The following is a 20120-nucleotide window of genomic DNA, read 5'->3' as shown; positions in this document are numbered from 1 at the left end:
TTTTATCCCTTAAATTTATGCATAAATTATACTATAATTTTATTATTCTTAGTGTATTAATATAATAAAATTGTGTAAAAAAATATAAGTAAATACCAAGATTTTCTCATTTATTTCTAACTACCAAAAAATAAAAAATAAAAATTGAAGATTTCTCCCGTGATATTCACCATTGGTTGATCGGTGACGATGAGCTTTAGGAAACATGCATTCCATTTATATATCATCTTATTAATTCCACGTCCAACATTATCCCTTAAGTAATACAATTGCCATGCATGCACTACTCTCATGCATCATCAACTCATTGAAACATATATAGCAGCAGCATATACAATAATTACTATTTTTTTAAACATAAAAAAAAGAAAAAAGAGACGTGTATATTATTTAAATAATTAAATAAATTTCTGACAAAAAGCACACATGCACTAACATGTTGGTGGTGCCCTGCCCTATTCAATTCATATTAAAAATCAATTATGATATATGGTACAAACAGCTAGGGGAATATGAATTATGATCAACTCAGCTCCATATCCCCTCCATTTGTAGTATCTATTATATATATATATATATATATGTGCCAGTACTCGTTGGTCTTTTGTCGTAACTGCTGATTATCCAATTCCAGCCTGTATGTATGAATGAATTCATTTTGGGTGGTAAGAAAAGTACATAAATAAGTAATGAGTTAATGGTAATTTAATTAAGTAAGGTAACACAACACGTAGAGCAGAGAAGCAGCAGCCATGTGAAGTGTGAGTGGACAAGCATGGGACGCCAAACCATCTTGTTACACCCATGACCCATCCCATCCATCCATCCATTCATCTACCTAGACCTAAGTTAGACAATTATTCCTTCATTCTTGGATGCATATATAAAAACATTAGGGTTTTAATTTGTGCATGTATATATATATATATAAGGAGGGTTGTTCTTGCTAACTCCATCGATCTATACGTTCTTCTCTGTCAAGGTAGGTATGTGCTTATCATCATCATTTAATTGATTCCATCTTATATACATTACCTCAGTAGTAGTGATGCATGATCAGAGGAATCATCTCATCTCATCTCTCTTTCAGTAGAGTAGATATATAAGGTTAAGATTTGATGGTTGGGATGCATCTCCCAAGTGTACATGATAAAAATAAAATCAAAGTTTTATAATTTGTTGAGCTGATGGACCTCCCAACCCCCAGTCCTCTTTTAAGCCATAACTTTATCATCCCTGCATCTTTATGTAGTTGCTGTGTTCTTGTCTCGTCACGTGACTTGCATCCTATCCCTTTCACTTCACACATTTGAACCCCTAGTTTCCTCTTGTCTCCCCTACCCTACCCTACCCTACCCTACCCTTCCAAGTATCACCACCACTACTACAATAATATTAATTAATTTGATGATTTGCATGAAATGAAATGTGATGTGACTTCACTAGCCCCATCATTTTAAATATATGCATATATATTTACTAATTATATATCCTTTTTGATGTTGCTGAAGAAATGGAAACCACCGATCAAAGCTCCAAAAATAAGCCTGCGATGATTCCGTCTTTGCCCAGGGATTCGCGAGGTTCCCTGGAAGTTTTCAATCCGACGTCGTATACGGCGTCGGCTGCTCCGACCAGGCCCGGAAACCCAGTTTTCCGGCCATCTACCTGGCAGAGCTGGCCCAGCATTCCCGCCCCGGAACCCGAACCCGAGCCCAAGCCCAGCTCCGCTAAACCGGGTAGAACAAATGCCGGTGAGGGTATTAGTTCATGGATGGCCCTCCAGGACCCGACTCCGCCGCCGTCCAAGACTATAGCTGAGATGTTCAACGATCAGGACGGGCAAAAGAAGCCCGCGCCGCCACAAGGGGAAGTCGGCGCCGCCGCTAAGAGAGCGGCGGAGTGGGGACTGGTGCTGAAGACCGACGAGGAGACGGGGAAGCCACAGGGGGTGAAAGTGAGGACTTCAGACGAGGACCAGAACAAACCCGCCGGGAAGGATTCCAGCGACTTTTCCGACGCGGAAATCGGTGAGAATTGAAATTAATTAATTAGACGATATAGTATACAATCATGATCTAGTACCCTAGCTAGCTAATTAATAATAATGAATGAAGAGCGAGGGTTCCCGAAAGTGTCGGAGGATTTGAAGGACGCACTGTCGACATTCCAGCAAACATTCGTGGTCTCCGACGCGACGAAGCCGGACTACCCAATCATGTACGCAAGCGCAGGCTTTTTCAAGATGACCGGCTACACTTCCAAGGAGGTCATCGGCCGGAATTGGTACGTCCGATCCATCCAATAATCATCCCTACCTCCCATTATTAATTAATCAACTGTGCTGAGCTGAGCTGATGGATGATATATGCAGCCGGTTTCTGCAGGGGAAGGAGACGGATGCGTCGGACGTGGCGAAGATCAGGGAGGCACTGGAGAGTGGATCCAACTACTGCGGGAGACTCCTCAACTACAAGAAGGACGGCACGCCCTTCTGGAACCTTCTCACCATTGCGCCCATCAAAGACGACGCCGGCAAAGTCCTCAAATATATTGGGTATACAATACAACCATTTCCTCAACACACATATTAACTAACTGTTCATCCCGACAGGATATATGTAAGTAGTATCATATAGTAGCATATAATCAATAAACACAGTGGTCCATGAACATGATTGACGACGATAGATATCCTTTTAAGCTAGCTAGCTAGCTACATGGTCCCTGAGGAATGAATCAATATAAATTTAATTGATTTGATATTAATTTCTATGATAATTGATCGTGGATATCCCTACATATTGATTTATGATTAAAAGTAGTATTCGCCATCTTTTTAATTTGTGAATGGCCTTTTACCCATATTATTACTGTTGCATTTGGGCCCATGTACGTAGTAGATGTAGCCCTACCTTATCTCACCTTTTTAATAACTTCAATGATTAGTAGGTGATTAAGACAGGGAATCTGATCATAATATTTTTTAAAAAAATTAAATTTATATTTGTAAAGTAAAAAAGTTACTAGTTTTATGGGGAGTATAGTAAATAGTAGTAGTAATTAAGTCAAAACAAAATACGGTGCAGAATGCAAGTGGAAGTGAGCAAGCATACTGAAGGATCCAAGGAGAAAATGACCCGACCCAATGGGCTCCCTGAGTCTTTGATCCGTTACGACGGTAAGCCCACTCCTTCACTAATTTTATTCTCTCTCTATATATATATATATATATATATTAGTCAAGTCAACTATTTTGCTAAATATATAATACTCCTATATGAATATTCTTTGAAATTTTATTTATAAATATGTAAGCACAAAAGATTAGTGATGCAGTGGCCTAAACCAGACATTATAGAATGAGCTATAAAGTGCTGTTTTCGTCCTACATAAAATTTTCTATTATTTTATTTTTTATTTTTTTATATAATTTATTATTTCTTTTTTTAATATAATTATATTTTAAAATTTATAATTTATATATATTTTTTATTTCTTTTTTGGTGCGCAGCTCGCCAGAAAGAGCAGGCGGCGAACTCAGTGACGGAGCTGCTGCAAGCGGTCAAGAAACCGCGGCCAAGGGCGCTCAGCGAATCAACCAATCGCCCCTTCCTCAGAAAATCCGGCGACCATGAAATTTTTGACAGCAAAACCGGTCGAAAATCTGAGAACTCGGCTCCTCCTCGCCGGCATTCCCATGCCGGCACTAGGAGCTCAATGCAGAAGCTCCCCGAGCTCCCGGAGAAGGCTCCGTCGAAATCGAATCGTCGATCCTTCATTGGGTAAGTTTTCTTTGGCGAAATTTTCTCTATTTCAGTGAGTATGTACATGTTTACTGAATTTTAAGTTTTCGCATGTTAAGGATTCTGAAGAAAGGGAAACGGGGGAGTACCAACCAAGAGGCAGAGCGGGATTTCGAATTTGACGACGAGAACAGAAATGGGTACACTTCGGAGAGTGATGATGGGAGACCGGACAGCGTGGATGATAAAGTGAGGAAGAAGGAAATGAGGAAGGGTATTGATTTGGCCACCACTCTCGAACGTATTGAGAAAAATTTTGTCATTACAGATCCAAGGTTGCCCGACAATCCTATTGTAAGTGAATTTACTGGCAGTCATATTTGAAGATTGTAGGGTGTGTTGGTTGAGACTATTATCTTTTCCACTGCCGATGACAATTTTGATTGGTATGATTGCCAGATATTTGCTTCTGATAGTTTCTTGGAGTTGACAGAGTACAGCCGAGAAGAAATCTTGGGTAGAAATTGCAGGTAAATTTTGGTTATGGTTTAGATCTATTGGATTACACTTCGAATTCTGAATGCAAAATGGATATATCTTGATTGCTTTTCCTTTTATTATTTTTCGGTTTCTTTGAAAATTCTTAATGAACTCAAAACTATGAACCTTATGTGATTATTTGTTTGGGAGTGGAGTTGAATTTCAAAACTAGACTGCAAGTCTTGTAACAAAAAAAAAACAAAAATTATTTTGGGGGCTTTTATTCCATATCTTAAACTTGAAAACGATACGAACTTCATATGTAATGATGATTGTGTGAAGGCAAAATGTTTCTAACTTGTTAATTCGTAATGATACATTAAAAATATGTATAACTTCTGTTTCTTTTGTTCAGATTTCTTCAGGGCCCTGAGACAGATCCTACTACTGTTAGAAAAATAAGAAATGCAATTGATAACCAAACAGAGGTCACTGTCCAGCTCATTAACTACACAAAGCGTGGTATGCTTCATCAGACTTTGATGGTCTATTGACTGTTTTACCTTTATCGGATAATGAATGACTGTATATTTTTTAAGAGATTGTGTTAATATATCTTGCATGTTGATAAACCCGAGCCAGTAGCAAGCAATATGATATGGCATATTTAGTATAATTCTAATAACTACAGATGACAAATATAACTGAGAATTTCCTGTCCCACCTTTGCCTGAATTTCCAGGCAAAAAGTTTTGGAACTTGTTTCATCTACAGCCTATGCGTGATCAAAAGGTATGCATTCAGGTGACACTTTAATTGTGCTACCAATGACAAAGATAGACCTTAATGGCCACCTTATTGTTTGTTTGAATAGGGAGAAGTGCAGTATTTTATTGGGGTTCAACTTGATGGAAGTGAGCATGTGGAGCCAATCCATAACTGTATCCCTGAGGCTACGGCAAAAGAAGGTGCCAAACAGGTAAATTGATTCTGCATAGTACTCTTAGTTTCACCGCCTTTCTTAGCAATCACTCCTTTAAAATTGTCTGCTAATGCCTGTTTTTGTTTAATTCAAATGATGTTTGATAGTTGAGGTGGATTTTACCAACTTAAATGAAGCTTTTGTTTTCGGTACAAGATTTCTGACATATTGGTTACATTGGCACATTCTCAGGTGAAACAAACAGCTGAAAATATTGACGATGCTGTCAGAGAGCTTCCAGATGCCAATATGGTAGTATTTCAATTTGTTTGTCAATCATGCAACACATTTTGGGGGTATTCGATTTCCAGTATGATCTCACTACTATTCAACTCAACCTTCAGAAACCAGAAGACTTGTGGAACAATCATTCAAAAGTTGTTCATCCTAAACCCCACAGGAAGGATAGCCCTTCATGGAAAGCTATTCAGCAGGTAGATGTTTTATGTTTGATTGACAACTATCATTTTTTCAAAACTTGCTTACGCACTACATAAGAACTCTAGCGGCAATCATCTACATTGAAACATTCTTAGCTTTGAGTATATTTACCTGAATTGCACATACACACTTGCACAAGTTCTCTTCTCTTTTCTCTTTCCTTATCCATTATTATGCATTATTAAAATGCTGAAAATGTTGAAAGATTTAGTAGACATGCATTGACACGTTTGTCATAATTGTTGGATGTTGTAATGGATATGAATTGACCTCACATCTCATCAAGGTTTAAAAACAGTCTAACTGTCATTGTGTGTAGTGGAGCTCTCCTTTTTACCTTTTACTGGATTTTTTAATCAAATTCTACTGATTATATACCTATATTTATACTTTGCAGATTCAAGATAGTGGGGAAGCCATAGGTTTGAAACATTTTAAGCCAATAAAACCTCTAGGTTCTGGTGACACTGGAAGGTATGCGCATTGAATATAACTTTGTTTCCATTACAAATGCTTAACTCATTTTCTGTTCTCATAACCCCTTATCGTATCATCAACAAATAGTCACTTTGCTTGGAAATTTTTGAGTCTATAGTGTGATTTTGTGGAATGAAATAGTTATGAATGATGCAAAAATTTTATTTTTCTAAAATGAATGATACGTATACTAGAACTCATTTCAATGTAATAAAGTTCTGGTTTTTCAAAACAAATCCTTTGTTACATTCTCTGTTTACAGATCTTATTGGTGTTTATAGTTAAATTTGGCAATTTGCAGAAATCTGTTTTTTCTTTTTCTTGTAGTGTGCATCTGGTGGAACTATGTGAAACGGGGCAATACTTTGCCATGAAAGCAATGGACAAGGGTGTAATGTTGAACCGAAACAAGGTATCTTGCTGACTTTTAACTTTCCAGCTGCATGATCTTTCCCATTAAAGACACTAGCAGCAAATAAGTTGACTGTATATTTTGTTGTCATATCTTAACATGAGCCATATTTTGTAGACACTTACCAGCATTTATTTCAGTCATTTTTTTGTAGCTCATACATACCCGCATTTATTTTACTTTCTATGATGCCAACTGATATAGTAATACGCTTGTCTCCCTACCTGCAGGTGCACAGAGCATGTGCAGAGAGAGAAATCCTAGACATGTTGGACCATCCTTTTCTTCCTGCATTGTATGCTTCTTTTCAGGTTAGAAGATAAAATAATCGAATCGCTGAACCTTTACTTTGTCACACTTAAGTGGATTTCTAAAGAAACTTTACTTGTTTTAATAGAATTGTATTGAACATCTGCTGTTGTTAGGCCCATCTCTCTAAAGCTTTTGGCTGATCCACAAAAATTTCTTTGCAGACCAACACTCATATCTGTTTGATAACTGATTACTGCCCTGGGGGAGAGCTATTTCTTCTTCTTGATAGACAGCCGACAAAGGTTCTGAAAGAAGATGCTGTAAGGTATAACACTCTTATCTTCAACTAAATAGGTGCTCTGTCTTCCTCGATGATAGATACGAAATGGTATTTGATTTTCTGCAAATATGACCTGATTGCCTTTATGTTTCTGATGATCTAATTTGGTAATGGCTGATTTAGGCTATTATTTATTGTAGATTCTATGCTACTCAAGTCATAGTGGCACTGGAGTATCTTCATTGCCAAGGTAAAGCTTTCCTGTGAATTGAAAACTAGAAGCATGCACTAAGGACTTGAACCCTCTAAAGCTCTATCTTGTTTGAAACGTCAATTCAATATGTATTAGTTATTGAGGAACATTATCCCACTTGCAAATTATAAGAAGAAAAATGTATCTGCATTTACCTGCACACATCAAATACGCAAAATAGTCATTGTCACATTTAGCATTTTTTCCTTATTCTCGATAATTATCTTTTATTCCTGCAGGTATTATCTACAGGGATTTGAAGCCAGAAAACATTTTGCTTCAGAATAATGGCCATGTTGCTTTGACAGACTTTGATTTGTCCTGTTTGACCTCTTGTAAGCCACAGGTTTGTGTAAATGCTCCGGTGAACCTATTCATCAAAGTATTTGAAGATAAAGTTACAATCAATCGAAAATTTGAAGCACTGTTTATTCCATGCAGCTTTTGATTCCAGAGATTAATGAAAAGAGAAGGCATCTGAAAAACCAAAAAGGTCAGCAGGCCCCAATTTTTATGGCAGAGCCAATGCGAGCATCAAATTCCTTTGTTGGCACTGAAGAATACATAGCCCCGGTTAGTATTTTTTGAGCTTAAACTCTCACTCTGCTTCATCTATACGTTCATAACTTTTAGATCATGTAAGATTGAACACATAGTCGAACTTCCAACTGCTATGTCTAAGACTATGCATTCGTTGGATTTACATAAGGAAATTGAATTCCCACTCTTTTGCTGCACTTTTTTTCTTTTCTTTTCTTTTCTTTTCTTTTGTTGCAATAAGGAAATTACTTGTTAATGAGTTAGATTGTTTATGTGAAACAGGAAATTGTTACTGGAGCAGGCCATACGAGTGCAGTCGATTGGTGGGCTCTAGGTATTGTGCATATGTATAGAGTTGCTATCAAACTGCAGGCTCAGCCATATGGCTTGCAATAGCTACTGTTATTAGATGCATACACTTATTTGCATAATCGTTCCTTATAATTAATTAATCTAATTCTCTTTGCCTTGTAGGAATTCTCTTGTATGAAATGATTTATGGATATACACCATTCAGGGGAAAGACTAGGCAAAAAACATTTGCCAACATTCTACACAAGGACCTTAAGTTTCCAAAAAGCAGAGAGGTGCCAATATATTTTATGTTGGGCAAAGTTTGAGATTTATCAATTTAGACTCATTCTAGCAAGCTGATATTATTTTGATACACTTTGATGCTACAGGTTAGCCTTCAAGCGAAGCAGTTAATTTATCGATTGCTGCACAGAGATCCCAAAAACAGACTTGGATCACGAGAAGGAGCCAATGAAGTCAAGCAACATCCATTCTTCCGGGGCATAAATTGGGCTCTTGTTCGTTGCATGGTAATAATACAAACGTTGTACTTCTAATCACTGATATTAATCTATTTAATTCCATCGTACTTTTTATCAATTCCCTCCCTTTATTGGCCATGCTTTACACTCATAGGATTCATTTTTTGTCGCAAATATTCACTTGTGGATAATAATATTGTACAGGAACCACCCTCGCTTGACACTCCCATTTTTGAAGACAAAGAAAACGACATAGATCCTGGTCTCGATGATTTGCAAAAGAATGTATTTTGAAAGGTACCTTTATTAAGAGTAGTAAATACACTTTTATTGTGTGTCATGCAAGAAATCTCCTGCAAAATGCTATGACAAACTGAAACACTTTTTTTTTTTCTTTTAAAAAAGATGTCGATTATCCAAGTGCAAAGGGTGGCTTGTCGAGACAACATTGAGCTGCGGAGCTGTCTAATCTAGACAATCACCCCGGAGGAGTGTTGTTCTTTAGAGTGGATGTTTTCAGTGCATTTCCATTCGTTTGAATTCCTGCAAGTCTTTGTGTGTGGTTGTTTCAAACATTCTGCATATCTATCCATTTATTTTGTTCTTTATGGTACCATGAACATGTTGCAGGCTTTGCCTTTGAACATTCAAATTGTTGTGTAACATTTGTTTTGAGTGTACTGTTCAAATCTTTCGATAAGAGAGTGAGAATACATTGTACCGTTAACCTTCCAAAAATAAGTGCAGAATAAGAAGTGGCAATGGATAGTCTGAATTAGTGTTTATACTTCCAAGAAATGCCCTGAGAGCCATAGCTCATTTTCTGTGAAGAAATTACAGAGCTCAAAACATTCTATCTGCCTAAAATTGTTCTCAAAATTATTTTCACTTGCAAATGGGCCCTTTTAACACTTTTTTTTTTTTCAAATTTTAGACTGAATCTTGGCTCTTAAAAAATCCCAAACTTTGCCTAAAACAATGAAATAATAAGCACATAGAATGTATTTTCTACAACAAATTAAAACTCTCAATGCAAACATATATATATATATACAATCACAGCAGTATGAATTCTTATGCACTTTGTTTGAACTACTCCATATTAAACAAGCATAATATATTGATTAAAACCAAGTGTATATCTGCCCTCCTCTTCTAGACATTAACTTTTTCAGTTGTGTGAAGATTACTCAAATATAATTAATAAAAAGTTCAGTGATCCCAAAATTGTCATCTATATAAATATATCTCTTTTGTTGTCGTCTCATAGTTGAAAGGAAACTTCGATAGCACATAAAAGATTAAAGATATGAAGAAATCTTTGAAGCTAGCTACATGAAAAAACAACCACAACTAATTAATTAATGATTTAATGAATAATGACAGATATGAAATTAATTGTTTAATGAAGCTGGGAGGTGTGGGGTGTTGTGAACCCAAATGAATTATACACTCAAACCCCATGTGGGAGCTGCAATAATTTTCAAATTTAAGACCATGGATCACTGTATATACTCATGTTTTTTCTTTCTCTTCTCTCTTGTAAACCACAATTGAAAAAACAAGGGAAAGGGAAGGGTGCCATTAAAGTCAATAGAAGCAGCTAGCTAATTCAGACAGTCGACAGACTCCTAATTATATTTTAATTAATTAATTAATTAATATATGACGTTTATAGACAGGAGGTAGTTAATTATATTAATCATACTAGAGATGACCTGAGTATGAAATGGAAAATTAGTTTTAACAACAAACAAATTGGCAACAAGTAATTAAGAGTTATATATATATATATATATATTGCTAAGATCATGAGAATGGTTATTAATTATAATTAGCATTAATTAATGAACTCAAAATTAAGTCCAAAGGGATTCTCTTTTGAGAGGATCCTGCTGCTGATGCTGCATTACATTTGATGAGGAATTAGAGGATGTGGAAGCTATAATGGTGCCTCCTCCCATTCCCAGATACTGTTGGAGGTTATTGAAGTTATTGGTAGCCAACAGAAAGGACGACGATGGCGATGATTTCTGGTCATGGTAGTCCGGCGGCAGGACGATGTCGGCCACCGGATTAATATTAATGTTGGGATCTTGTTCTTGATCTTGGTTCATTTGAATGCAAAGTATCTCAGCTTGAGCTACGGCAAGCTGCATCTGGAGCTGGGAAACTTGGTTTTGCAGATAAGAAATGGCGCCGACGCAGCCGTAGACGGGGTCCCTCATTCTTGCGTTGGCTTCGTACACTAAGCTGCTCACTGCGTCTGCCCGCTGCTGCACCGGAAGCTCCTGCCATGGCCGCAGAATCAGCCATTAGTAATTAAAGTTGGAGCAGACAGTGCAAAACCCTAGCGATAATTTAATTTAATCTATGATAATATGATTAATTGAGCTTACCTGCAGCATCTTGCTGACATTGCTGGCGCCGAAGACCTTGTGAACCATGGCGAACTTGTGAGGATCGTCGGGAGGGAAGTATGGTGCGAAGATGCAGTCTTTGGCGCACCGCCGTCGCAGCAGCTTGCATGAAGCACACGGCGAGCTTCCTCCTCCCATTTAATTAATTAGCAGTAGCTATATAGTACTGCTAATTTACTGATCTTGTTCTTGATCTTAATTTAGCAATCCTCAACAACGCCAACAAGTAAAAATGGCGAAGCAACCAAGCAAACTGAGCTTGTGCAGGCGTCCTCTGGAGTATTATTGATATTATTATTGCCTAGCTAGTTAAATTTGGAGGAGGAAGAAGATGACAGTGAAGACAGAAGAAGATGAAGATGAAGATGAAGATGAGAAGGCCACCCACAAATTATACCCTATTTATAGTCGGGGGGGCATTCATGAAAATTGATCTGTGATAATTAATTAATTAAAATACCACTTCTACTATTTTATTTGCTTGCTTGTCCTTTGTTTCATATCTTCATATTTATTTTATTGTTTCATTAATAATAATAATAATATTATTATTATGCAAAATGAATTCATACATTACATACATAAACTTAAGCAAATATATATAGTTGCACATTAGTTAGAATTAAAATATACATTTGTCACTACTAATAAATATTCATATCTAACAATAATGTATATTAATTAATAATAAGTATTTTAATATACATTTTTCTACCTTTGGACAAGTAGTAAATAATACTAATATAGATGGGTTTTGTTTATTTCAGTTAATTAATGAATGAACAAACATATATCATTGGACAAAAAAAACTAAAATAAATGCATCAACACCAGATCTGTATATCCCATATGGTATTTTATTTGTTTAAGTTGGATTGTTTTTCAACACAATGAGTAGATATGATATGATGATGATGATGATACGTGTGTATTAGTTAAGCTACAATGCGCATAAATATATCAATTCTAACATTACCCTAATTAATAGACATTTTAGTCGTGTGTGTGTGTTCTTGGAATAGCTAGCTAGGTTGACCACCGCCACGTTTACATATATATGTGTATAAGATCTTCGGTGCTACTGTTACAAATTGCTTTAATTTGACTTAAACCCATATATATATATATATATTATATTATATTATATGTTTGAAGGTGTCAATGGCTTGAAGGGAAGAGCAAAGAAAATTGGGAGGGTCTGATGGGAATTTCAAGTAGTAATATTATTTTATTAAAAATTAAAAATAAATAGAGGTCAGGTAAGACAAGAGCAATAAATGGGGTTGAGAAGATCTAGGCTAGGCTAGGGTTTTGGGTTAGGGTTAGGGTTAGGGTTAGGGTTAGCCATTCATTATATTGTAGACTTCCAATTAAATTATAAAAGATATCATTGATCTTCGTTTGTTTGAAATATTGAATTGAATGTTTGTTGGACGACATCACATATATCCATCCATCCATCCCTACATATATCCCAACATCAAACTTATCAATTCTTTTTCCCTTTTTTATTTTTTTTATTTTTTTGCATTTGAAATAAACTTGCATCTATAGTTAATTTTAGTCACAAACTTTACCAATGGTAGCCATTCTTGAATATAGAGACTCTTATTAACTCTATATGCTTTAAATATATATTGCCCGAGTCTGAGTAGCAAATCTGCATGCATGTCTAATTATTATTTTGTCTTATATTATATTCATATGTGAATAATTACGACAAAATTCATCAACTAAAATGTACGAGGCTAATATGATTGGCAAAAACATCAAATATTGATTCAGTGCAATTTTGGAAGAATGGCTATATATGTAAGTTGGCATAACTTATAATAGAACATGCCTAAAGATCTTCTTCACATTAGGTTTTAGCCAAATAATATTCAAATAGATCAAATCATATATTTTACATGAGGAAAGAAAAAAATGAAGTTCGATAAGAACACAAAGTATCATTTCAATCAAAAGTTAAATGGGGTGATCCATTGGCATTCATTGTTTTACATAAAGTAAAATTTCTGAACAAGTAATAATATTACTATTATTATACTGATTAAATAATTAGGGGGATATTGGAACTATAATTTCGAAACAAAAACAGCAATTAATGAGACCCGACAAGAAGCTGAAATCCAAGACAAGTACAAACTTCAAAAGCTAAAAAAAGAAGAGATAAATAAATGCACAAGTATATATAGTGCAAATTAGGAATTAAATAAGAAGACTATATTATTCTAAGTATCATTTATCACATCGTGATAGAGATATATAAAACAAAATAAAATTCAAATTCATTTATATATTATTATGTATATGTTAGATCACCACGAGGGCTTCTGCAACACTATCTGTAAATTAAAACACACACTAGGAAGGATTCCTTCAGCATCTCATTTAATGCTCATCACATGATTCCAAGCTTCTAATCTGCTATTCCGAGGAAACCAATTCTCTCTAATTTCCTATATATCTCTAACTACATCAATTGTATAATAATGAATAAATTAAATATTTTTCCATATATATATATATAATACTGTTAGCGTGTGTGTGCAGACTGTGACACACGCATATATACACACAACACCATGGCATCCTTGAATGTTGTCTTTTTTAATATTCTCAACGCATACAGTAGAGCTCATGTACAGCTAGTTGTGTTTAGAATCTTAGGCTTATCTATGTTCACTCAAGATCAATTCAGCTAACAAATTCAATATGTGAAGTTAGAACACAAAACATTGTAAACTAGGTTGAGCTAATAAGCTAAGCTAAGATCAATTAAACCCTAAGCAAGAATGACATATATCAACTACAAACAGCACTCATAAAGCTTATATGAAGCCCAGAATGAAAATGGACAAATGGTGACCATTCAGGGGAGGGGAGGGGAGGGGAGGGGGGAGAGAAGTAAAGACAAGAAATGAATGATTCTTGTAGTTATAAAAATCATGAAAAGGATACAAGAGTGGAGAGAGAGAGCTTATTAGTGCAGGATAAGAAGGTTGTAAAAGAATAGTTTAATGGTGGGGGTGTGTGCATGGAAGTGTGTGTTCTACTACTACTACTACTGCTGCTGCTGCTGCTGCTGCTGCTGTCTACTGCTAATTTGTTTTGTTTCAACCTTGATGGAATTAAAGAAAGGAAAAAAACAGACATCTTCACCGTCTTAGAGAAAATAAAACAAAGGAGAGGAGGCATTAAATGCGATGCTTAGTGATTTGGAAGATTCCATTTTGGGGATGTGGATGTTTGGAATGGAGATGAGAGCAATCTTTGACATTTCCAAATTCCCATGTGCCCAACCCCCATAATATATAGTATATAACTAATTAATTATATTGCTTGCCTTACTTATTCCAACTCATTCACACCACCATCACTCAATATTATATTACAAGACCCATTTAGCCATAGGGGGGGTGTAGTTTTAGTAGACTGTTTGTTGGGTAGGGATGGGATGGGTTGGATTGAGTTTGATGATAGAGATAGGAGAATCTCACTACTGGGAAGTTGGGTACTATTGTGCTACTACATGCCCACACAAAAGCATAATCTAAAATATGCTCTAGTTGCAATCAGCAATTACTCATAACAGGGAACTACCATCATATAATTCTTTCTATTTTCACATTATTATATCTATCATTTGTAATCAAACATTTTTTTCCAAATCCACAGCATATTCAAGCACACCACCCTAACAATATTATTCTTCTAACGACCCATATCAAGCTGCTTATTTATAAGATCCAATCGAGTATTTTTTCTTTACCTTTTTATTTTTAATATGGGCTAGGCAAAGATCTGAAGAAGTAATGTACGGCTTTAAGTTGTTGTTACCTTAAGTGATTCTAAAAACAATGCACACAACCTAGATATTTAGTGAAGAGCATCAAGGAGAAAATTATTGCAACTCAAATAGGGCCCATAAATTGCATCTGATTACCAAGAAATAGGCTTGTAATAAGATCAATGCCAATAACCAGAAACTATGTGCAGAGTAGATTAAAGCCAAACCAATTGCAATGAAAATTCTTAGGTCATATCTGAATTTGCAAGGAGAGCCAAAATATGGTTGACATATGCATTCATAATGTTAAGAAGTGAAGATCCAAATCTAGAGACTACAAACATTATAAGTTCAAAAAGGTGAACAAAAAAATATTATGCAAATAGAAACTAGACAGCATTCTCCATTACATTATGTGAGCATTGTTATCTGGGATCAAAATATTTTGTCAGGATAAGTACTTACGAAAAATATGATTGTCGTTTGTTGCTTGATGGAAATTAATCTTGTAGTTAGCTCGATGTCATTGTTTTAGTCATCTAACTCCAACCTGGCATACCTAGAGCTTACTTGGTGTGCCACATTAGAGCCAGAAAAAGTCCACATCAGCGAGGCATATCAACTCTCGTATGCCACATGTGAGATTACAATACTAGATGACTAAAACACAATATCTAATTAGTTATGGAATTAAATTCAAACAAAAGAAAACTTATTATAGTTAACCCACCAACAAAGCTAATATTATAATTTTTTTTAAATACATACTCTTCAAAAATCTCCTTTCTCTGGAGTGTACAACAACATATTTTTCATTTCCATAATGTTAATGAGAATGCCCTCTAAAATAAGACAGGCACCGACAAGATTGCCGATGAACAGAATTAGATGGCCTAGCAATGCCCGAAATAATTTCTAATACAATTCATTACATACAAATCAAACCTAACCTGCAGTAGCATAGATCTGCATTTTTTTTTGCATCAGAATAATTATATCTTCCAATGAACACCTGACAATACAAAAACCCGTTAGAATGAAGCATAAACTCTACCGCAGATTGTTGATTTAACAAAGGATATAGAGACAAACTCATGAGTCATGATGCCGTCGAACCTCAGAACATAAGACGGTGTTTTCTACTGTCCTGAGAAGAAATGCCTCCTACCACCTTTCATTTAATAACCACAAAAGCATAGAGACCAGTGGTGAAATTATCCAACAGAGAAATGCAGTATCATGAAAGGAAGGGGAAACTGAAGTCTTGAGTCCAACAAGAAACCTGCAAGTAGCCTCAGATGGATCTACAGTAGTAATCAACCCCAAACCAGCAAAATCACAACTCTTCACATTTTGATCATGCTGCTGGTAGTAAGCATTGAATGCATAAGAAATATTTCCAGGCCAACTGAGGTTGTAACAGGAGCCACCGGGAGAAATGGCAGTACAATCGGCAGTGGAACATGCCTCCATTGCACGAGCAGTAGCATTTGACAAGTCTTTGTTGTTATTCACCACACACCATTTGGTTGAAAGGTATTCCACATCTTGTGCATTCGCCAGCTTTCTCAAACCCTGACCAAGATCCATTTGATACTTTGCTTGGCCATCAAAAGTAAACACACCCCAGTGCCTTTCAAAACCACCAGTTTGTGTATTCCTCTTATCTTCATCTAAGAGGCTGAAAATGTATATCTCTGTGGGTAGATCTTGTCGTTTTGAAGACTTTGCAGATTCACTGCGGAGATGATCAGTCAAGCCTTTCATAAATTCTTGAGCACGAGATGATGTAGCATCCAGTGCTCCATCAGTAGGCCAGCCGATTTGACTAATGATTATACTGATTTGAGGAAACCCTGCATTGGATAGTGCTGAAGCAACCATATCATAGCCCAAGTCAAAGCTGTTTTTATAAGACTTGTGGCCATCATTTCGAGCATGTGCTTTCTCTCTAAAAAGGGCAAAGTCAAGAGAAACATTCTTGTTTTCATGGTAACTCTGGAAAGGAGATAATGTAACAAAAAATGGAGACTGGTGTTTGTTCAAATATGTGAGGAGTTCAATCATGGTTCTGTTGATGTCGAGCCTGAATCCTGCCTTCGATGGCAGACCAGATTCAGATACAAAAGCACTAAAACTGCAGGGAGCCACAACTTTCACCCTTTCAGCCAAGTTGGCCTTGGACAGAGCCCTCTGGATGTTAACAGCTGCTCCAACAACAAAGGGGTAGAATTGCTCGCCAGAACTTTGGAGGAATAGTTCATCTCCAAGGGCAACATATCTATGAAAATATATGTTAAAAAATGAGCAAAGAGACATAGGCACACAGAAAATGAGGGGGAGAGTAGGACCATATTCACAAAAAAATAAAAAATTGGCAAACCAGATGGATACTGACCAAGGAAAAATAAATATTTTGGAGATAAAGCATTAGATCTTACTGAATCCTAGAAATGCTATAAGTAAGCATCTGTAAGGTGTAACACTAAACTAGAAACCTTGCAACTTCTCTACTTATAGCCAAGTTACAAGTTCTGATCAGCTGTAGTCATTTTTCATGCCTTCGTTTTCTTTTATTTTTTTCCTGGATTGACATGCCTTGGTATAACTGCAACTTGTCCTAAGTACATTAAGCTAGCATACATAGACACAAAAACAAATATAAAGACAGAGACTCAAGTACATCCTCGTTGGATGGGCCAGTTTGTAAGGAGGATTACAGATATAGGATAATTTGAATTTTTTATTGAAATTTTTTATTCTACGGACTAAATACAACCATTATCTGACAACTTTATATGGGATCCCATAGATAATTCTAAAGAGAGAGAACTCAAAACTCTTCACTGATTTATTCTAGGAGAATGGAACAAAATTCACTAATTAAATATATATATTGGCAAAAGTCAGGGTGTATTCGTTTGTGTTTTTATTTTTATTTTGTTTTTTCAGTTTTGATGTTTTGAGGTGAACATCATTGTTGATTATGATATTTTGGAGGAAAACTAATAGATTGAATATAAAAAATACAGAAAAATGCACACACACAATAACACACCCTCATATTTTCTAACAGGGCCAATGTTAAACCTAAGCATACACAATCAATCAAAATCAGCAAATGAATGCATCTGAAAGTTTATAATCGAAGAAGAGCCCATGGCATACAATCAAAATAATTATGTCAAACGTGACATGGACATAATAAAATGTAGATCAAGGCACAAGCAGCATGCATCAATGATTAAATGGTATGCACCAGATTTTCATTATTTAGCAACCTATTTTCCTAAACAGAAACAACAGCTCAACAATGGACTATATTATTGTGCATAAATGCTACCACTAAACAATAGAGGAAATGAAACTAACAAATCATAGAAGCAAACAATTTTCCAAACTTTCGTTATATTTTTCAAGACAAAATTGTAAAACACCCCAGTCTACCAAATGTAACATTCACAAAAATGAAGGCCTTCTCTTTCTCATGAGAACACAAATAACATTGAACAAATCAATAATTATTCAGTCATTGTCCTCTTCCCTAATTCAAATGTATTCATGCAAAATAGAAAAAAATTACACGGCTATATCCTACACCCTAAAACTATATATCAATCTTATAACCAAATGCATCACTTGATCATTCTATAACACTTTATATCAAATCGAAATTATATTTCACACTGCTACAAACTAAAAACACTCCAAAAGCAGGGTCAAAAAAAGGAGCAAGGTTACCAAATATTCCACTGGAAAACAAATTTTATTGTAGCAAAGACACGACCAAACAATCACTCCAAAATGCTAAGTTGTTAGTCATTTTCCAATGTACACAGTTGTTTTATCACTAGAATAAATCTTCTCCACTATTTCCTTAATCAATGGTTCACTGGAACTAAACCTCAGCAAACAATGGGAGCAAGGATGTTACATAGATCGAGAACCCAAACACAACAAATCAAAGCAAAATATCAGCTAAAACTTTTTATATCAGATATATATTGAGGCATAACTGAAATGCTCACTCAATGAGAACCCTAGAGGCTCTGTCGGAAACAAAGCGAGTGAGGTTGTCATGGACCCAACTCTCCGCGGCCTTCAAAGAGGAGTTGAGGCTGCGAAGCATGGAACTAGGAATGCCAACGGTAACACGGATGTTGGAGCCAGAAAGCGACTGGAGAACCTGGGGGTCAGCATCGAACACCTTCACTTTGGCGACGTTGTTGGCTTTCAGCAGCTCCACCACTTTGTGTGGCGGCAGCGGGTGCGACGCCGCCGTGCCCCAGTTGACGCCAATACCCTTAACACCGCGCAGTGTGGAAAGGTAGACCAGACAAATATATATGGACAGCAGCTGAGAAATGCGCGTGGATTTGAGGTCATACGAAGCCGCCATTTCCGCGAGGAAGCTGTGCCGTCGCCGCTGCGGCTGCGCTCCTGAGTTAGATTCTTTCATTTATTTACTTTCAAAATAAATACGTATTCCATTTCACCGGCGGCCATTGGGTACAATATTTTTATAATAAATAAAAAGGAGACAAAAATATTTTTATTTTATAACAAATAAAAAAGAAAAACATAATAGAAGAATGTTTTAAAAAATACAATATATGTATATACATATTATACAGGGTAAAGTCCCAAGTCAAATTTTCACGCTATAAGACAATACATTAACTACTTTGATACAATTTTAAAATAGAAAAGTTCATTTGTCAAATCTATAATTTACTTAATATGATTTATTTTTATTAAATTAATTTGGAGAATATTAAGTGCGAGATTAAATTTATTAAGAGCAGTTCCGCGGCGGCAGACCCATACTATAACAAAATAGAAAATATATAAAAAATTAATGTTGAATTTTTTTTAAGTTTTAACAAAAAAACTTATTATTTAAATTTTTATTTTTTTAAAATAAAATATCATATCAAACCATTATTTTTTATATTATATTATAAATTTATTTTATATTCAAAATACTTATTTATATATCAAGTTAAACAATTATTCAAATTCAATTTTTAAATCCAAATCCACCCACAAATACACCTTAAAAAGTTTGTTTTATTTGATTTTTATATAAAACATATAAAATTATATTCATAATATAAAAATAATATTTTATAATAAATATTATTTTTTTAATAAAATAAAATATATATTAAAAATAGTATCTAAAGAAAAATTAAGAAAAAATTGTTTCTTTAGCAAAATTTTTATCAAATATATATTGCTTAATTTAATGATTTAAAAATTGACCAT

General features: G+C 35.4%; 3 protein-coding genes across 7 annotated transcripts; 1 reads left to right on the top strand and 2 right to left on the bottom strand.

Moving 5' to 3' along the window:
• The first annotated feature begins 1498 nt into the window (after positions 1–1498).
• LOC127251870 (phototropin-1-like) lies at positions 1499–9425 on the top strand. Its single transcript, XM_051275783.1, has 24 exons — positions 1499–2030; positions 2118–2286; positions 2375–2557; positions 3090–3181; positions 3515–3785; positions 3866–4100; positions 4206–4276; positions 4642–4748; positions 4969–5018; positions 5101–5205; positions 5401–5460; positions 5553–5642; positions 6047–6123; positions 6454–6538; positions 6769–6849; positions 7012–7115; positions 7271–7320; positions 7563–7669; positions 7765–7896; positions 8146–8197; positions 8338–8450; positions 8547–8687; positions 8844–8936; positions 9045–9425. The coding sequence occupies exons 1-23, from the start codon at positions 1514–1516 to the stop codon at positions 8931–8933; spliced, it is 2982 nt and encodes a 993-aa protein (XP_051131740.1). The 5' UTR covers positions 1499–1513; the 3' UTR covers positions 8934–8936; positions 9045–9425.
• A 985-nt stretch (positions 9426–10410) lies between these two features.
• LOC127251873 (LOB domain-containing protein 12-like) lies at positions 10411–11536 on the bottom strand. The gene is made up of 2 exons (XM_051275788.1): positions 11039–11536; positions 10411–10930 (listed from the first exon to the last, which is right to left on the bottom strand). Exons 1-2 carry the CDS (start codon positions 11195–11197, stop codon positions 10499–10501), a joined length of 591 nt encoding a protein of 196 aa, XP_051131745.1. The 5' UTR covers positions 11198–11536; the 3' UTR covers positions 10411–10498.
• A 1929-nt stretch (positions 11537–13465) lies between these two features.
• On the bottom strand, positions 13466–19342 carry LOC127251871 (glucan endo-1,3-beta-glucosidase 9). 5 transcript variants are annotated; one of them, XR_007838978.1, is made up of 4 exons: positions 18881–19342; positions 16135–17133; positions 15945–16023; positions 13466–15864 (listed from the first exon to the last, which is right to left on the bottom strand). XR_007838978.1 is itself a non-coding variant. In XM_051275786.1 (4 exons), the coding sequence occupies exons 1-3, from the start codon at positions 19309–19311 to the stop codon at positions 16017–16019; spliced, it is 1437 nt and encodes a 478-aa protein (XP_051131743.1). In that variant the 5' UTR covers positions 19312–19342; the 3' UTR covers positions 13466–15864; positions 15969–16016. The 5 variants fall into 5 exon arrangements, 3 of the variants coding, with proteins under 3 accessions (XP_051131743.1, XP_051131742.1, XP_051131741.1); XM_051275786.1 differs by having other exon boundaries at positions 15969–16023; XR_007838977.1 differs by having other exon boundaries at positions 13469–15864; positions 15945–17133.
• Between the last annotated feature and the right edge of the window lie 778 nt (positions 19343–20120).

Source organism: Andrographis paniculata, unplaced genomic scaffold (genome assembly GCF_009805555.1).
Source record: "Andrographis paniculata isolate CXL003 unplaced genomic scaffold, ASM980555v1 Contig45END, whole genome shotgun sequence".
NCBI lineage: Eukaryota > Viridiplantae > Streptophyta > Magnoliopsida > Lamiales > Acanthaceae > Andrographis > Andrographis paniculata.
This window is presented reverse-complemented; position numbering and strand designations above follow the sequence as displayed.

Bases quoted from the DNA above. Each gene is read 5' to 3' on its own strand.
- LOC127251870 (XM_051275783.1), top strand. From the start codon at position 1,514: ATGGAAACCACCGATCAAAGCTCCAAAAATAAGCCTGCGATGATTCCG. The intron at 2,558-3,089 runs GTATACAATACA...AATACGGTGCAG, and splicing joins AAAGTCCTCAAATATATTGG to AATGCAAGTGGAAGTGAGCA. The intron at 4,277-4,641 runs GTAAATTTTGGT...TCTTTTGTTCAG, and splicing joins ATCTTGGGTAGAAATTGCAG to ATTTCTTCAGGGCCCTGAGA.
- LOC127251873 (XM_051275788.1), bottom strand. From the start codon at position 11,197: ATGGGAGGAGGAAGCTCGCCGTGTGCTTCATGCAAGCTGCTGCGACGG. The intron at 10,931-11,038 runs GTAAGCTCAATT...CGGCCATGGCAG, and splicing joins ATGTCAGCAAGATGCTGCAG to GAGCTTCCGGTGCAGCAGCG.
- LOC127251871 (XM_051275784.1), bottom strand. From the start codon at position 19,311: ATGAAAGAATCTAACTCAGGAGCGCAGCCGCAGCGGCGACGGCACAGC. The intron at 17,134-18,880 runs GTGAGCATTTCA...ATATTTTCATAG, and splicing joins GCCTCTAGGGTTCTCATTGA to ATATGTTGCCCTTGGAGATG.